This window comes from Limulus polyphemus, unplaced genomic scaffold (genome assembly GCF_000517525.1).
Source record: "Limulus polyphemus unplaced genomic scaffold, Limulus_polyphemus-2.1.2 Scaffold314, whole genome shotgun sequence".
Classification (NCBI taxonomy): Eukaryota; Metazoa; Arthropoda; class Merostomata; order Xiphosura; family Limulidae; genus Limulus; species Limulus polyphemus.
Window position 1 is genome coordinate 417,521 of NW_013665924.1, and position 14,391 is coordinate 431,911.

The following is a 14,391-nucleotide window of genomic DNA, read 5'->3' on the forward strand; positions in this document are numbered from 1 at the left end:
TTGTTTGTTTAAATTTTGTGTGTTGTTTTGTAATTCACATAAAATTGTTTGTTTAAATTTTATGTGTTGTCCTGTAATTCACATAAAATTGTTTGTTTAAATTTTGTGTGTTGTTTAGTAATTCACATAAAATTGTTTGTTTAAATTTTGTGTGTTGTCCTGTAATTCACAGAAAATCGTTTGTTTAAATTTTGTGTGTTGTCCTGTAATTCACAGAAAATTGCCTGATATGTTTTGTTATATGATTCAGAGGCATTTTGTTTTGTTCAGATGGTGTGCTGTTTTAGAACTCGCGTATAGTTGTTTGATTAAGTTATGTGTGTGTCCTTCTACAATTCACAGACACTTGACTGATTAAGGTACTTGTATTGTCCTACATTTCATACACTTGGTTGATTAAGTTATGTGTGTTGTCCTACAATTCACAGAAAGTTGTTTGATTAAAATATGTGTATTTTTATACAATACACAAACATTTGTCTGATTAAGATACATGTGTTATCCTACAAATTCACAAACGCTTGGTTGATTAATTTACGTGTGTTGGATTTTCTAGATTTCCCTCAGAATAAATTGGTGGGGTCTGCTAAACAGAAAGTCCGGCGAATATTCTGTCACAGAATATGGGTTTGTGTCCCCTTGAACTCTAAATGATTTAATCAACAAGTAAGGGGCCGCACACAAAATATACAACAACAACAATCTTAATTAAGAATAAAGTCAAAGTAAAACCCAGTAGAAAAAACAGGACAAGAGTAACTATTTGTAATGAGTGTGGGGAACTGGTAAGAGAGAAATAATGTGAAAATATTGGTTTTCCCTCACAAGCTTAATGTGATCAAAGTAAAACCCAGTAGAAAAACAGGACAAGAGTAAGTATTTGTAATGGGTGTGGGGAACTGGTAAGAGAGAAATAATGTGAAAATATTGGTTCTCTCTCACAAGCTTAATGTGATCAAAGTAAAACTCAGTAGAAAAACAGGACAAGAGTAAGTATTTGTAATGGGTGTGGGGAACTGGTAAGAGAGAAATAATGTGAAAATATTGGTTCTCCATCACAAGCTTAATGTGATCAAAGTAAAACTCAGTAGAAAAACAGGACAAGAGTAAGTATTTGTAATGGGTGTGGGGAACTGGTAAGAGAGAAATAATGTGAAAATATTGGTTCTCTCTCACAAGCTTAATGTGAGTCTCTCCACTATTCCCTTTAAGTTATGCACATAAGAAAGTACAAATGTTAAATTGAAAATCCTTCAATGTTAAACTATGTTAAATCTCTAAATTTTAAAACCAGAAAACACTCTATTGTAATCTGCTAGACTAAAGCTCTGAAGATTTCGGAAGCTTGAATCAATCTCAATCTCAGTCCAGCTCTTTATCTCAATCTGAATCAAAGTAGGGAAGACCCTGTCTTTGAATATCAAAATACAATTACGGAAACAAATCCAGGCTGCTCACGACTCGCACCTACGTCTCTCACATGATTCTTAACCACTCTTAACCACGAACAAAAGGGCGGAGAAACCCTGGGTCAGTACACATTTCGCCTTCAGAAAAAACAGCTGTCTGTTTATGGACATCAGGAGTGAAGTCACAGCTACCTTTCCTGCAAGAAATCATGCCTAGTGACCAATTAAAATATGCTTACTGACCAATTAAAAACATGTTTAGTGACCAATTAAAAACATGCTTACTGACCATTTAGTGAATCTGAAGCACCTAAAGAGAAGTTACATGTTTTACTTGAACCATGCTCACTGTCTAAATTGAACTGAAAGTGAACAGAAATTTTGAAACATTTATATATTAACTAAGATGGTAGTAAAAATATCGCATAGTCCTGTACCACACCTATATTCTACAATTGAGTTATTTTATTGTGTTTTGTGTGTTGTTAAACAATTCACAAACACTTGTTTGTTCAAGTTATGTGTGTTGTTAAATAATTCACAAACACTTGTTTGTTGTTTAAGTTTTACGTGTTGTTAAATAATTCACAAACACTTGTTTGTTGTTCAAGTTTTACATGTTGTTAAATAATTCACAAACACTTGTTTGTTGTTCAAGTTTTACATGTTGTTAAATAATTCACAAACACTTGTTTGTTCAAATTATGTGTGCTGTTAAATGAAAGTGTTTGTGAATTATATAACAACACGTAAAACTTGAACAACAAACAAGTGTTTGTGAATTATATAACAACACGTAAAACTTGAACAACAAACAAATGTTTCTGAATTATATAACCTGTGACAACACAAAAAACTTAATCAAACAAGTGTTTGTGAATCATTTAACAGCACACATAATTTGAACAAACAAGTGTTTGTGAATTATTTAACATGTAAAACTTGAACAACAAACAAGTGTTTGTGAATCATTTAACAGCACACATAATTTGAACAAACAAGTGTTTGTGAATTATTTAACAACATGTAAAACTTGAACAACAAACAAGTGTTTGTGAATTATATAACAACACGTAAAACTTGAACAACAAACAAGTGTTTGTGAAGTTTGTTGTTCAAGTTTTACGTGTTGTTAAATAATTCACAAACACTTGTTTGTTGTTCAAGTTTTACGTGTTGTTATATAATTCACAAACACTTGTTTGTTGTTCAAGTTTTACGTGTTGTTAAATAATTCACAAACACTTGTTTGTTGTTCAAGTTTTATGTGTTGTTAAATAATTCACAAACACTTGTTTGATTAAGTTTTGTGTATTCTAGGATTCACAGACATGTTTTATATTAGGATTAATTCTAGTCTTTAGCTCAACAGTCCACTAACAGCAGTTCTCTTACAAGCATACACATTGTAACTACTAATATATTAACTACAACTGTCGCGCTACATAATGCTAACCTAGTAAAAGGCCCAACAAAAAAGTTAAAACCAAGTATAGGGGTCAACGAAAAAATTAAAATTACTACAACACTGAAAATTTTCTATGAGCGATCAAATTTGTTAGCATTGAGATAAATAGTTTACCATCTCGAAACCAAAAAAAAAAAAAAAAACAACTTTGAACTGGAATTATAAATAAATGTTACAATGAGTTAATGTAAATAAACTTTTATGTAAATAAACAAACTCCAGTAATAAAACCATTCAATAAATTTCATAAGATAACTATTAGTGAAATTTTCACACCAAATTAACCACTAATGATAATTCATAAAAAAAATATGATACTCTTGATAAGACACTGTTAAGTTCGTTATGGTTATTTTCTTTATTCGTTATCGCAACCACAATTAATTTTCATAATTAAACCCTTACCCTATCTTTTTTTTTTTCATACGCTTGAAGATCGAGTGGCTGATGGGAGTTTTTATTACACGTGTTTGTTATTTAACTGATATAAAATGACATGGATACTGACATTACTGTGTCAAGTTCAACTTTCTTATAAGTAAGGTAATATAACGCTGATTTCTTTGACATGAAACGCTTATCTCTCCCTAGACTTCGTGCTGTACATACAACTAAGAGTGATATTTTGTATTTATCTCGCGTTGATGACCAGTAGCCGAAGGATACTTTCAACTTTCATTGATGCAAGTGTCGGGAGAGGGGGAACGTGAAGGGGAAAGGTCTACTTTCTGAAAGCTCTCGGTATTTTTTTTATGTGTGATTTTAAGGAAGTTCATACTTTTTTTGTATTTTTTTTTCAAAACTGGTATTGACTCCTACCTCCTGCAAATATTCTAATCAAACTTTCGTACGAAGAACTTTTATAACATAATGCCACTAATAAATAACATTTTGTAATGGCACTAATAAATAATAACATTTTGTAATGGCAATAATAAATAATAACATTTTGTAATGGCAATAATAAATAATAACATTTTGTAATGGCAATAACAAATAATAACATTTTATAATGGCAATAACAAATAATAACATTTTGTAATGGCAATAACAAATAATAACATTTTGTAATGGCAATAACAAATAATAACATTTTGTAATGGCAATAATAAATAATAACCTTTTGTAATGGCAATAACAAATAATAACATTTTGTAATGGCAATAATAAATAATAACATTTTGTAATGGCAATAATAAATAATAACATTTTGTAATAGCAATAACAAATAATAACATTTTGTAATGGCAATAACAAATAATAACATTTTGTAATGGCACTAACAAATAATAACATTTTGTAATGGCACTAACAAATAATAACATTTTGTAATGACACTAACAAATAATATGCCCCCCAGTGGCACAGTGGCATGTCTGCGGACTTACAACGCTAGAAACCGGGTTTCGATACCCGTGGTGGGCAGAGCACAGATAGCCTATTGTGTAGCTTTGTGCTTAACTTCAAACAAACAAACAAATAATAAGATTTTGTAATGGCAATAATAAATAATAACAATTTGTAATGACAATAATAACATTTTGTAATGCCACTAATAAATAACATTTTGTAATGGCACTGATAAATAATAACATTTTGTAATGGCACTAATAGATAATAACATTTTGTAATGACACTAACAAATAATAACATTTTGTAATGGCACTAACAAATAATAACATTTTGTAATGGCACTAACAAATAATAACATTTTGTAATGCCACTAATAGATAATAACATTTTGTAATGCCACTAATAGATAATAACATTTTGTAATGCCACTAATAGATAATAACATTTTGTAATGCCACTAATAGATAATAACATTTTGTAATGGCACTAACAAATAATAACATTTTGTAATGGCACTAACAAATAATAACATTTTGTAATGGCACTAACAAATAATAACATTTTGTAATGCCACTAATAAATAATAACATTTTGTAAAACTATACTATGAAACTTAAATACCAATGCCGTATATTATAAATGAATTATGCTTAAACCGTTGTCGATCAGTAGGTCAGAGGTTAAGCTTATGGACATATGGACTCGATTCCCCGAGTTAGACAGAGTGTAGTTAGAACATGTTGTAGTTTTGCACTAAGAAAACAAAGATTTACTGTTTTATATATATATATATATACATATGTATATACTGCACATCCTTTTCTATTACATGTAATCATCGTATGGCCCCCGTTGGCCCAGCAGTAAATATGATTGTTTATAATGCTTAAAACTGGGTTTTGATACCCGCGGCGGGAACAGCACAGATAGTTCATTTTTGTAGCTTTCTGTTTAAAGATAAAAAATCCGTTTGCATGTGTCCCACAGAACAAACTCTTAAAAATGTCTTATTATTTTTATTTTTGAATAAAACCCATCTTTATTTTAAAAACCCAAAGTAACTGACTAACAGTTATAAACATCAAGTTAAAACTCATCTTTATTTTAAAAGTAACTGACTAACAGTTATAAACATCAAGTTAAAACTCATCTTTATTTTAAAAGTAACTGACTAACAGTTATAAACATCAAGTTAAAACTCATCTTTATTTTAAAAACCCAAAGTAACTGACTAACAGTTATAAACATCAAGTTCAAACTCATCTTTATTTTAAAAACCCAAAGTAACTGACTAACAGTTATAAACATCAAGTTAATTTTCATCTTTATTTTCAAAGTAACTGACTAAAAGTTATAAACATCAAGTTAAACTCATTTTTATTTTAAAAGTAACTGACTAACAGTTATAAACATCAAGTTAAACTCATTTTTATTTTAAAAGTAACTGACTAACAGTTATTAACTGTTGTTATTCTACCTTTCTGTTGAGAATCTTCATTCGTTGTTTCTGCTTCATCGGAATTTAGGTCCTTATTTGGACCTGGGAGGGTCAAGTGCAATCTTGACCTCTTCCTCCCGCATCGTGGGTGTAATTTCTCCCTCAGTATAGGTGTGGTTTTAATATCTGAGCATTTTAAATTTCTCAGCGTTGTTGCTCTTTCAAATGTTGAACCCTACAGAAAAGAGGGTATTGCTTTCATGACTGTTTATTATATGAATTCAATTCCCCTATCAGGGCCGTGTTATAGCATGATATTTATGTTTGAACGACCATCCTTTACACTGGGGTACACTTGCTATTTATAGTCCATATATTCCAATGTCATTCATATTGTGGTTTATTATATGTGTATTTACATAAATACATTATTTAATACACTATATTATAAACTACAAAATGATATATTAGGTAGCTCTAGCAATAGGTGGCATATTACTAAACCTATAGTTCATGCTTATGGATTCGTGAGATTTCCCTGTTCAAAATGCCGCGCCAAGAAATCGACAAGATGATTTCAAATATTCTACAACACTGTTTGAGATAGAGTGACGAATTAGCCAATTACATAGCAGATTACTTTAGTTAGAATGGATGAGGCTATATAGCAGCAATCTTGTTTCCGTTAAAGATGTTTTCTGCTGGTTCGGCTGTAAGCTAAAGGGCTTATAGCGCTAAAGTTCGGGGCTCGCATCCCCACTACGTAGCTTAACGCTTAACAACAATAATTGTTACATGTTCATATTATTTCTTAATGTTTTTTTTTTATTATTTCCCGCCGAAAAAGACAAATGAGATAGATTATTTTTTTTACTTAATTTCATTTGAGAACACCAAAAAAAAAAACGAATTATAATTCAAAAGATAAAATAGAACAAAAACGGGAAAACCAACTTTGCTTTTTCGTTGTTTTTAGTTAGAACTTATTTACAGTTTCTTGTCATAAGAATCTCTCAGATATGCGATTATGTTTTTTTACTACGATTCGATAGCCTAGATCAGCAGTAAGTTTACTGATTCGCAACACTAAGATCCAGGGTTTGGTTCACTGCGTTGGACAGAGTGCAGATAGCACAGTTTCGTTTAGTAGCCGACCAAGTTTTTCCGTTAATCAGTCAACGCTGCAATCAATTGTTTAACGAATTGCTGGTGACAATGAATCAATTTTCAACACATTAGTTCAAAGAGTTGTAAACTTAGAAGATTAACACAGGCCTTGGAGGCTAGATAAATATCCTGACAAACGGAAGGCCCGATAAGTATCCTGACAAACAGAACAAATTAGCTGCAGACATTAGTATAGCAATCAAACTAGATGGATCTCATACAGTCGCTCTTCGCGAACTTCAGCTACAAGCTACTCCATTCATCGTGTGCATCTTTATAGACGAGTTTTCCTAGACATGTTTCTTGCATGCACTTTTGTTTGTGTCTCCAACAAGAAGAACATTTGTAATCCAGATTAAACGATCCAAGTTCGTCTTCTGTTCTTTTCATTACGTTTTCACAAATAAAGATGTAGTGATAGAGTATTAATCTTTTGGTTAAGAGCTATTTAGGCAAGAAATAAACTAACATTCCAAGATGACATTTTCCCCTGGAACGGAAAGTGATGTGAACAAAATAATTGGAGTCAGGCTTAAACAGCGGCTGGGAATAATATTTAACGTCACGTTGTTCTTTTATTTGACTGTTGAGCTTACTCGTAGTTGATCCGATATATCCCTGTTTGCACTTCTGGCATGTGAACACATATACCACTAGCTAGGTATTATTTTTTAGTTGATCCGATATATCCGTGGTTGCACTTCGAGCCTGTGAACACATATACCCCTAACAAGGTATTTACTTGTAATTAATCCAATATATCCTTGGTTGTACTTCGGGCATGTGAACACATATACCACTAACAAGGTATTTTATTGTAGTTGATCCAATATATCCCTGGTTGCACTTTCTGATGACATTACTCTACACAGGGAAAGACATACGAAATCTCAAAGAATATATTAAAATTGGTAGTATCGAAACTGCTTCTATCAGGATCACATCATTATCTTTGTATTCTTCCAAGAGCTAGATGGTCCTGATGCTAATATGAGTTGGAGAAGAGTATATGGAATATCTTACCAAATACGATATCCTTGATTAGTGGAATACAGGTGCTCATATCTGCGGAGACCTTTTGGGAAAGGAAAACAAAATACTTCAAAAGAGAAGAGGTTGGAACATAACTTGAAAGATAAGCTGTCGTTTTTCTAAATTCGCTAACACACCTGCATGATGGTAATAAATATATCGTGGGGATGATGTGATGGGCTGAAACACTAGAGAGCAAATTAAATGAAGTGGGGATTCTCGTTCGAGATGTTGAGTACTAGGCTAACTCTTTTTCCTATTAGGGAAAGAATAACGAATTAAAGATAATTGTAATAAACACAACGTGTCAGCCCATCGTGTGATAGGAAGATTATTATTCCTAGAAGTTAAGCTACAGCTTTAAGCTGATGTTTACCATGTTATGATTCTATATTTGTCTCGTACTTTTTTTTTGTCTTTTTATATCCTAATCACATCGAAACATTTACCCTAAATAGTCATAACCCTGGGGGCAAGAACAAGCCAATGCATGTTTTTATATCTTACCGGAAGGCTCATGTTAAAGCTCTCGAATTTGTTAAACAAACGTGTCAACATTCTACTTGCGTTTAATCTAATTAACTTGCCACCAGGTGAGCGCTATGCGATTAACGATTAGTTTAACGCTACAAAAACGTTGCAATTTGTTGAAAATCGTTCTCTACGTGTGATATAAGTTTATGAATAATCGTTGTTTTCTCTATTTTTCAACAAAATATAATCTGGAAAGGGTTGGGTGTACAACACTTGTAAAAATAAATGTTGGAAAATAGCATCATTAAATATAGTTTAATAACAAGCGTTAATGCTGTTTGAGCATGACTGTATATTTTTTTACGTAGCGATTTTCTTCTGAGAGTAAGTTTAGTCTTAGTGTCAACACAATTTAGAATTTTCTTATCTATATGAAATCCAACATTTTTAAACAATTCAAACAATTTTAAAAATAATATTTTTTTAGCTACTTAACGGCCCCGAAAATATTTGTTGTCAATAACCCTAGTATTAAGAACGGCTGTGCTTTAATTAAACGATTTCAACGTCCCAGTATCAGGCTAATATCTCTATGTGTTAAAACTTAGACTTTTCCATCACCCTTAATTAGTTAGGGTTAACTTAGTGGGTCATTTCAGTATAAAATACAAGGATTCTGTATAATTTTCCGTCACCCTTAATTAGTTAGGGTTAACTTAGTAGATCATTTCAGTATAAAATATATGGATTCTGTATAACTCTAAACTGGGTATTAGGTAGGAATTCCAGAAAATTATAATTTGTATACTAACAGCAGTAAACGATTGAATTATATAGAACTGACTGGATAATTACGCCATGTAAGTATGCTATGGTATGGATTCGTTCAGAGGGATTTTGGTATATCACAACTTACAATCTTACAGAGACTTTTGCCAACAGATCTGCTAAGTAGCTTCCATTGCAAAGGGTTCTGTCATATAGCAGCCCACCATAGCCAGGTGGTGAGGGCGCTCGCCTCGCAATCTGCTGGTTGCGGGTTCGAATCCCTGTCCCACCAAACATGCTCACCCTTTCAGCCGTGGGGGCGTTATAATGTGACGGTCAATCCCACTATTCGTTGGTAAAAGAGTAGCCCAAGAGATGGCGGTAAGTGGTGATGACTAGCTGCCTTCCCTCTAGTCTTTCACTGCCAAATTAGGAACGGTTAGCGAAGATAATTCTTGTATAGCTTTACGCGAAATTCAAAACAAAACAAGCTGTCGTACAGCTGTGATGTTCAGAGCATAGCCCTCCACCCTGGGGTGGTCTGACATGGCATGGTTCTTAGGGCACTCAACTCGCAATCTGTGAGCCAAGGGCTTCAATCCCGTCACCGAACACGCTTGCCTATTCAATCATAGGGACGTTATAATGTGACGGTCAATCTTACGTTTCTTTGTTAAATAGTAGCTAAAAAGTTGGCGGAGGGTGTTGTTAACTAGCTTCCTTCCTTCTAGTTTATCAGTTTAAATTTAGTGACACCTATGCACAGATAGCCCTGTGAAACAAACAAACAAACCGAAACCGCCGTCTTTTTAGAGGGGGGGGGGTAATAATTCCTAATGATGCAAAAACAATATGTGTGTCTAGATCAAAGGAGCATGTTTAGCTATAAAAATTAACTTTTTTTAAAAAATGCACTACTAAGTTTTAGCTATTCCAGGTTTTAAGACTATTAAGAGCGTTCATCCATGTCTTCCTTTCTTTTGATACACCTGCTTGTGCACTTATATTACGTAATGAAGTTTCAGTACCTTGATGTACAAAAATCACGTGTTTTGAACAGTAATAGTTTTTTTTTTGTTTTTTTTGTTTAGAGATAAATATTATTGCAAAAATGTTAAGGAATAAACACAGTAAAACGCTTTTTTCATTCTCTATGTTCATAGGTAATAATTCAAAGATGGAAAATATGTGAAGGACATCTCAGGTCATAAATGTTTAATAGATGCATATTTCTTCGAAATGAATGGTTCTTAGTTCTTTTCTTTATGCTCATTTTATGCAATAGCATTAATACACTTTCATCTGTATTTCCAAGGATCCCATATAGCATAATGAACTACACACAGGATCTTATTTCATAGCATACAGGATTACATGTTACAACAAACAGGATCCCATATCATAGCACACAAGATTCCATGTTACAACAAACAGGATCCCATATCATAGCACACAAGATTCCATGTTACAACAAACAGGATCCCCCTATCATAGAACACAAGATTCCATGTTACAGCATGAAGGATCCCATATGATAGCACACAGGCCTTCATGTTACCACATATAGGATATCACGGCATAACATAGAGGATCCCATGTCGTAGAACACATAACTCCATGTCATAGCATATGAGATCCTGTGTCGTAGTATACAGTAATCCAATCATTTAAGTCATTATCCACCTCAGAGGGAAGTATTGTATCTAAAATAGTTTTAAGTCATTATCTACCTCAGAGGGAAGTATTGTTTCTAAAATAGTTTTTAAGTCATTATCCACCTCAGAGGGAAGTATTGTATCTAAAACTGTGTTTAAGTCATTATCTACCTCAGAGGGAAGTATTGTATCTAAAACTGTGTTTAAGTCATTATCTACCTCAGAGGGAAGTATTGTATCTAAAATAGTTTTTAAGTCATTATCTACCTCAGAGGGAAGTATTGTATCTAAAACTGTGTTTAAGTCGTTATCCACCTCAGAGGGAAGCATTGTATCTAAAACTGTGATTAAGTCATTATCCACCTCAGAGGGAAGTATTGTATCTAAAACTGTGTTTAAGTCATTATCCACCTCAGAGGGAAGTATTGTTTCTAAAATAGTTTTTAAGTCATTATCCACCTCAGAGGGAAGTATTGTATCTAAAATAGTTTTAAGTCATTATCTACCTCAGAGGGAAGTATTGTTTCTAAAATAGTTTTTAAGTCATTATCCACCTCAGAGGGAAGTATTGTATCTGAAATAGTTTTTAAGTCATTATCTACCTCAGAGAGAAGTATTGTATCTAAAATAGTTTTTAAGTCACTATCTACCTCAGAGGGAAGTATTGTATCTAAAACTGTGTTTAAGTCAATATCCACCTCAGAGGAAAGTATTGTATCTAAAACTATTTTAAGTCATTATCCATCTAAGAGGGAAGTATTGTATCTAAAACTATGGAGCTGACCAGAAAGCTAGTCTAATCAATATTTGAATTAACAATAAACTGAATATGACCTAAAAATACCCCTGACTGTGAAAAAAGTAATCCTAAATTTAAGCTGAGCAGTAGTCTTGTGAAACTGGGGACTACCCTCATTATGTGTTCAAGTTAAATGCTGACATTAGCTTCAAATCCGAAATGTGGTCAAGAAATGATACACTCTGTAATACACGTTATTGTGAAGTGTGTATCATGTCTTGTTGATTTACAAGTAATGTGTCTGTAAATATGTAAGTACGAATGACTATAAGAAAAATACATTATTAGTAACATGTTGCACATGTGTTAAACCATGTTTCACTTGAATTTAGCCGACAACAGATCAGTTTCATCAGACATTTTTATATCAAGCTTATTATGGTCGACTTTGTGTAGTACATTTATTCAGTTTACTTTGCAAACGGATGCATTCCTACTTATTATTACAATAGTCTTTCCTAAGCATGTTATTTTGGATTAAAGAATGCACAAAGAATCGTTAACATTTCCAAGCAGAAGGACTTTATTCTAATTAACATGTAGTATGTTTGATATTTCCTTTTGTTTGCTGGTATTCCGTGTCTTGCAATAACTGTTGAACTGCATACTTACAAGGTTTAACAAAGTTTATGTGATTAGAAAAACTTTTTGGATAGTTTTCTGCTAAAACAGGGAATGGTGTGCTACATAGTTCGTGATTGGATATTATTGATGAATGATGTACTATGCAGCTTCTGATTGGATGTTACTACTGAATCATGTGCTACACAGCTTTTGTTAGGATATTACTGAATGACATAATGAAAATACGTCGGGATTTTTGCGACTTTTCTGAGAACTGTATGACACAAAGAATCACATAAAAAAAGAATCAAAAAACTGCTACCACAAATTTTGTTGATAACGTTTATAGCATACCTTAAAATGTTTAAGGGGAGGTCATCGCTTCCAGAAAATCAAATCAAACCTTTTTCTTTAAAAAGGTGGGAACAAAGTCTGAAACTCAGCTTACTCCTCCTAGACTAAATGTACCAAATTCTTGAAACACTACAGATCATCTGCCATCAGTTTGAAGATGATAGAACTACCAAAGAATGCACCCGACTGACATCCACGATAATAGAACTCACAACTTTCTATATCAATTCAACTAGGCCAGGGCATGGCCAGGTGGTTAAGGCGCTCGACTCGCAATCTGAGGGTCGCGGGTTCGAATCCCCATCCCACCAAACATGCTCGCCCTTTCAGCCGTGGGGGCGTTATAATGCGACGGTCAATCCCACTATTCGTTGGTAAAAAGAGTAGCCCAAGAGTTGGCGGTGGGTGGTGATGACTAGCTGCCTTCCCTCTAGTCTTACACTGCTAAAGAACGCATTAAAGCTTGATGTTACTAAGCACGTGGTGATAGTGGTGACTCCATGGTTTCTTATTGTTGTTATTTATCCTCATCTTGGAAGCAAGTTGCATTGATTGTTTGTTTGTTTGTTTTTTTAATTTCGCGCAAAGCTATAAGAGGGCTATTTGCGCTAGCCGTCCCTAATCGTATGGAGTATTCATATACAAAATATACTCACAGGCATCTTCAGAAATATGAAGAGTAATTGAACATACATCGTGATGAGGAGTTTGTATGTTTTAAATACGTCATGTTTTTGTATGTGTTTTGGTTTGTGACGCATGCACTAATTATCGCATTCCTTTACATATATATATGCTACACAAAACATGGTATTAATTGCACATTTACAATAAAAGTAGAGGAGCATCGTATACCCTGGAGGGGATTTTTTATGTATTAGGTTTTGTAAAATATACTAATGCACACATTTCTTAAAACATATTTTTTTTTGTATTCTTTATTCATGAAAAAAAGTTAAATGATGTCATTTTCCGGATACCATTTTTACTTGTTTTTGTAAAAATTGAAAAATCAAATCAAAAAGGTTTAATATATTTTACGACATTAATAGAAGAATACACATAAATAAAAACCTAAAAAAGTGATTCCTTATATTATGCCCCCCAGAGGCACAGCGGTATGTCTGCGGACTTACAACGCTAGAATCCGGGTTTCGATACCCGTGGTGGGCAGAGCACAGATAGACCATTGTGTAGCTTTGTGCTTAATTAAAACAAACAAACAAACCTTATATTATAATTCCATCTAAGACTTAAATACCTTAGATTTTTTTTTGTTTAGGCTTAACTGTTGAATGTTATTTGGGTTATTGGTTTTTATGTGTTTTTTATAGGAACGTAGCTCTCAATGGCCTCTTATGATTCCTCATCCACTGTACCTCGAGGGTATTGCAGATTTTCTTGGGTTTCCACCTTCAGTTATTCGTTTTGTGAACCGACACTTCATTGGTAAGTTCAGAATAGGTTAAGATTATAGGCATGTTAAGCCTTCTAAAATATAACTTGGAAACAAAAGTTTTCTCCGGAGATTTTTGAAATTCGGTGGCCGAAATGTTCAAATTTGAAAATATTTTAAAAGTGATTTCAAGCGAATTTTTTTTTCTGGTGGTTTTCTTTGTATTCTCACGATTTCAATTCCAATGCCATCATAAGCTGGACGTGGCCTAGCGCCCCAGTGGCACAGCGGTATGTCTGCGGATTTACAACGCTAGAAACCGGGTTTCGATACCCGTGGTGGGCAGAGCACAGATAGCCCATTGTGTAGCTTTGTGCTTAACTTCAAACAAATAAACAAACAAATCCATGCTCGTCTTTAATAAATATGGTTTCTTCCGCGCCCCTCCCCTTCTTTTTTTAAATGAGTGAAGGGGAGGCAGCTAGTCATCACCGCCAACTCTTGGGCTACTCTT

The 14,391-nt window shown here is 33.4% G+C and overlaps 1 protein-coding gene across 2 annotated transcripts in view; it reads left to right on the top strand.

Moving 5' to 3' along the window:
* LOC106457299 (platelet-activating factor acetylhydrolase-like) overlaps nt 1-14,391 on the top strand; it is a 64,909-nt gene that overhangs the window by 22,918 nt on the left and 27,600 nt on the right. For both annotated transcript variants that reach the window (XR_002610120.1, XM_022383165.1), the window contains exon 2: nt 13,816-13,930. Coding sequence is in view for 1 of the 2 variants with exons in the window: in XM_022383165.1 (XP_022238873.1) it covers nt 13,816-13,930 (115 nt within the window). In the remaining variant the exon portion in view is untranslated. The remainder of the gene's footprint in view (nt 1-13,815; nt 13,931-14,391) is intronic.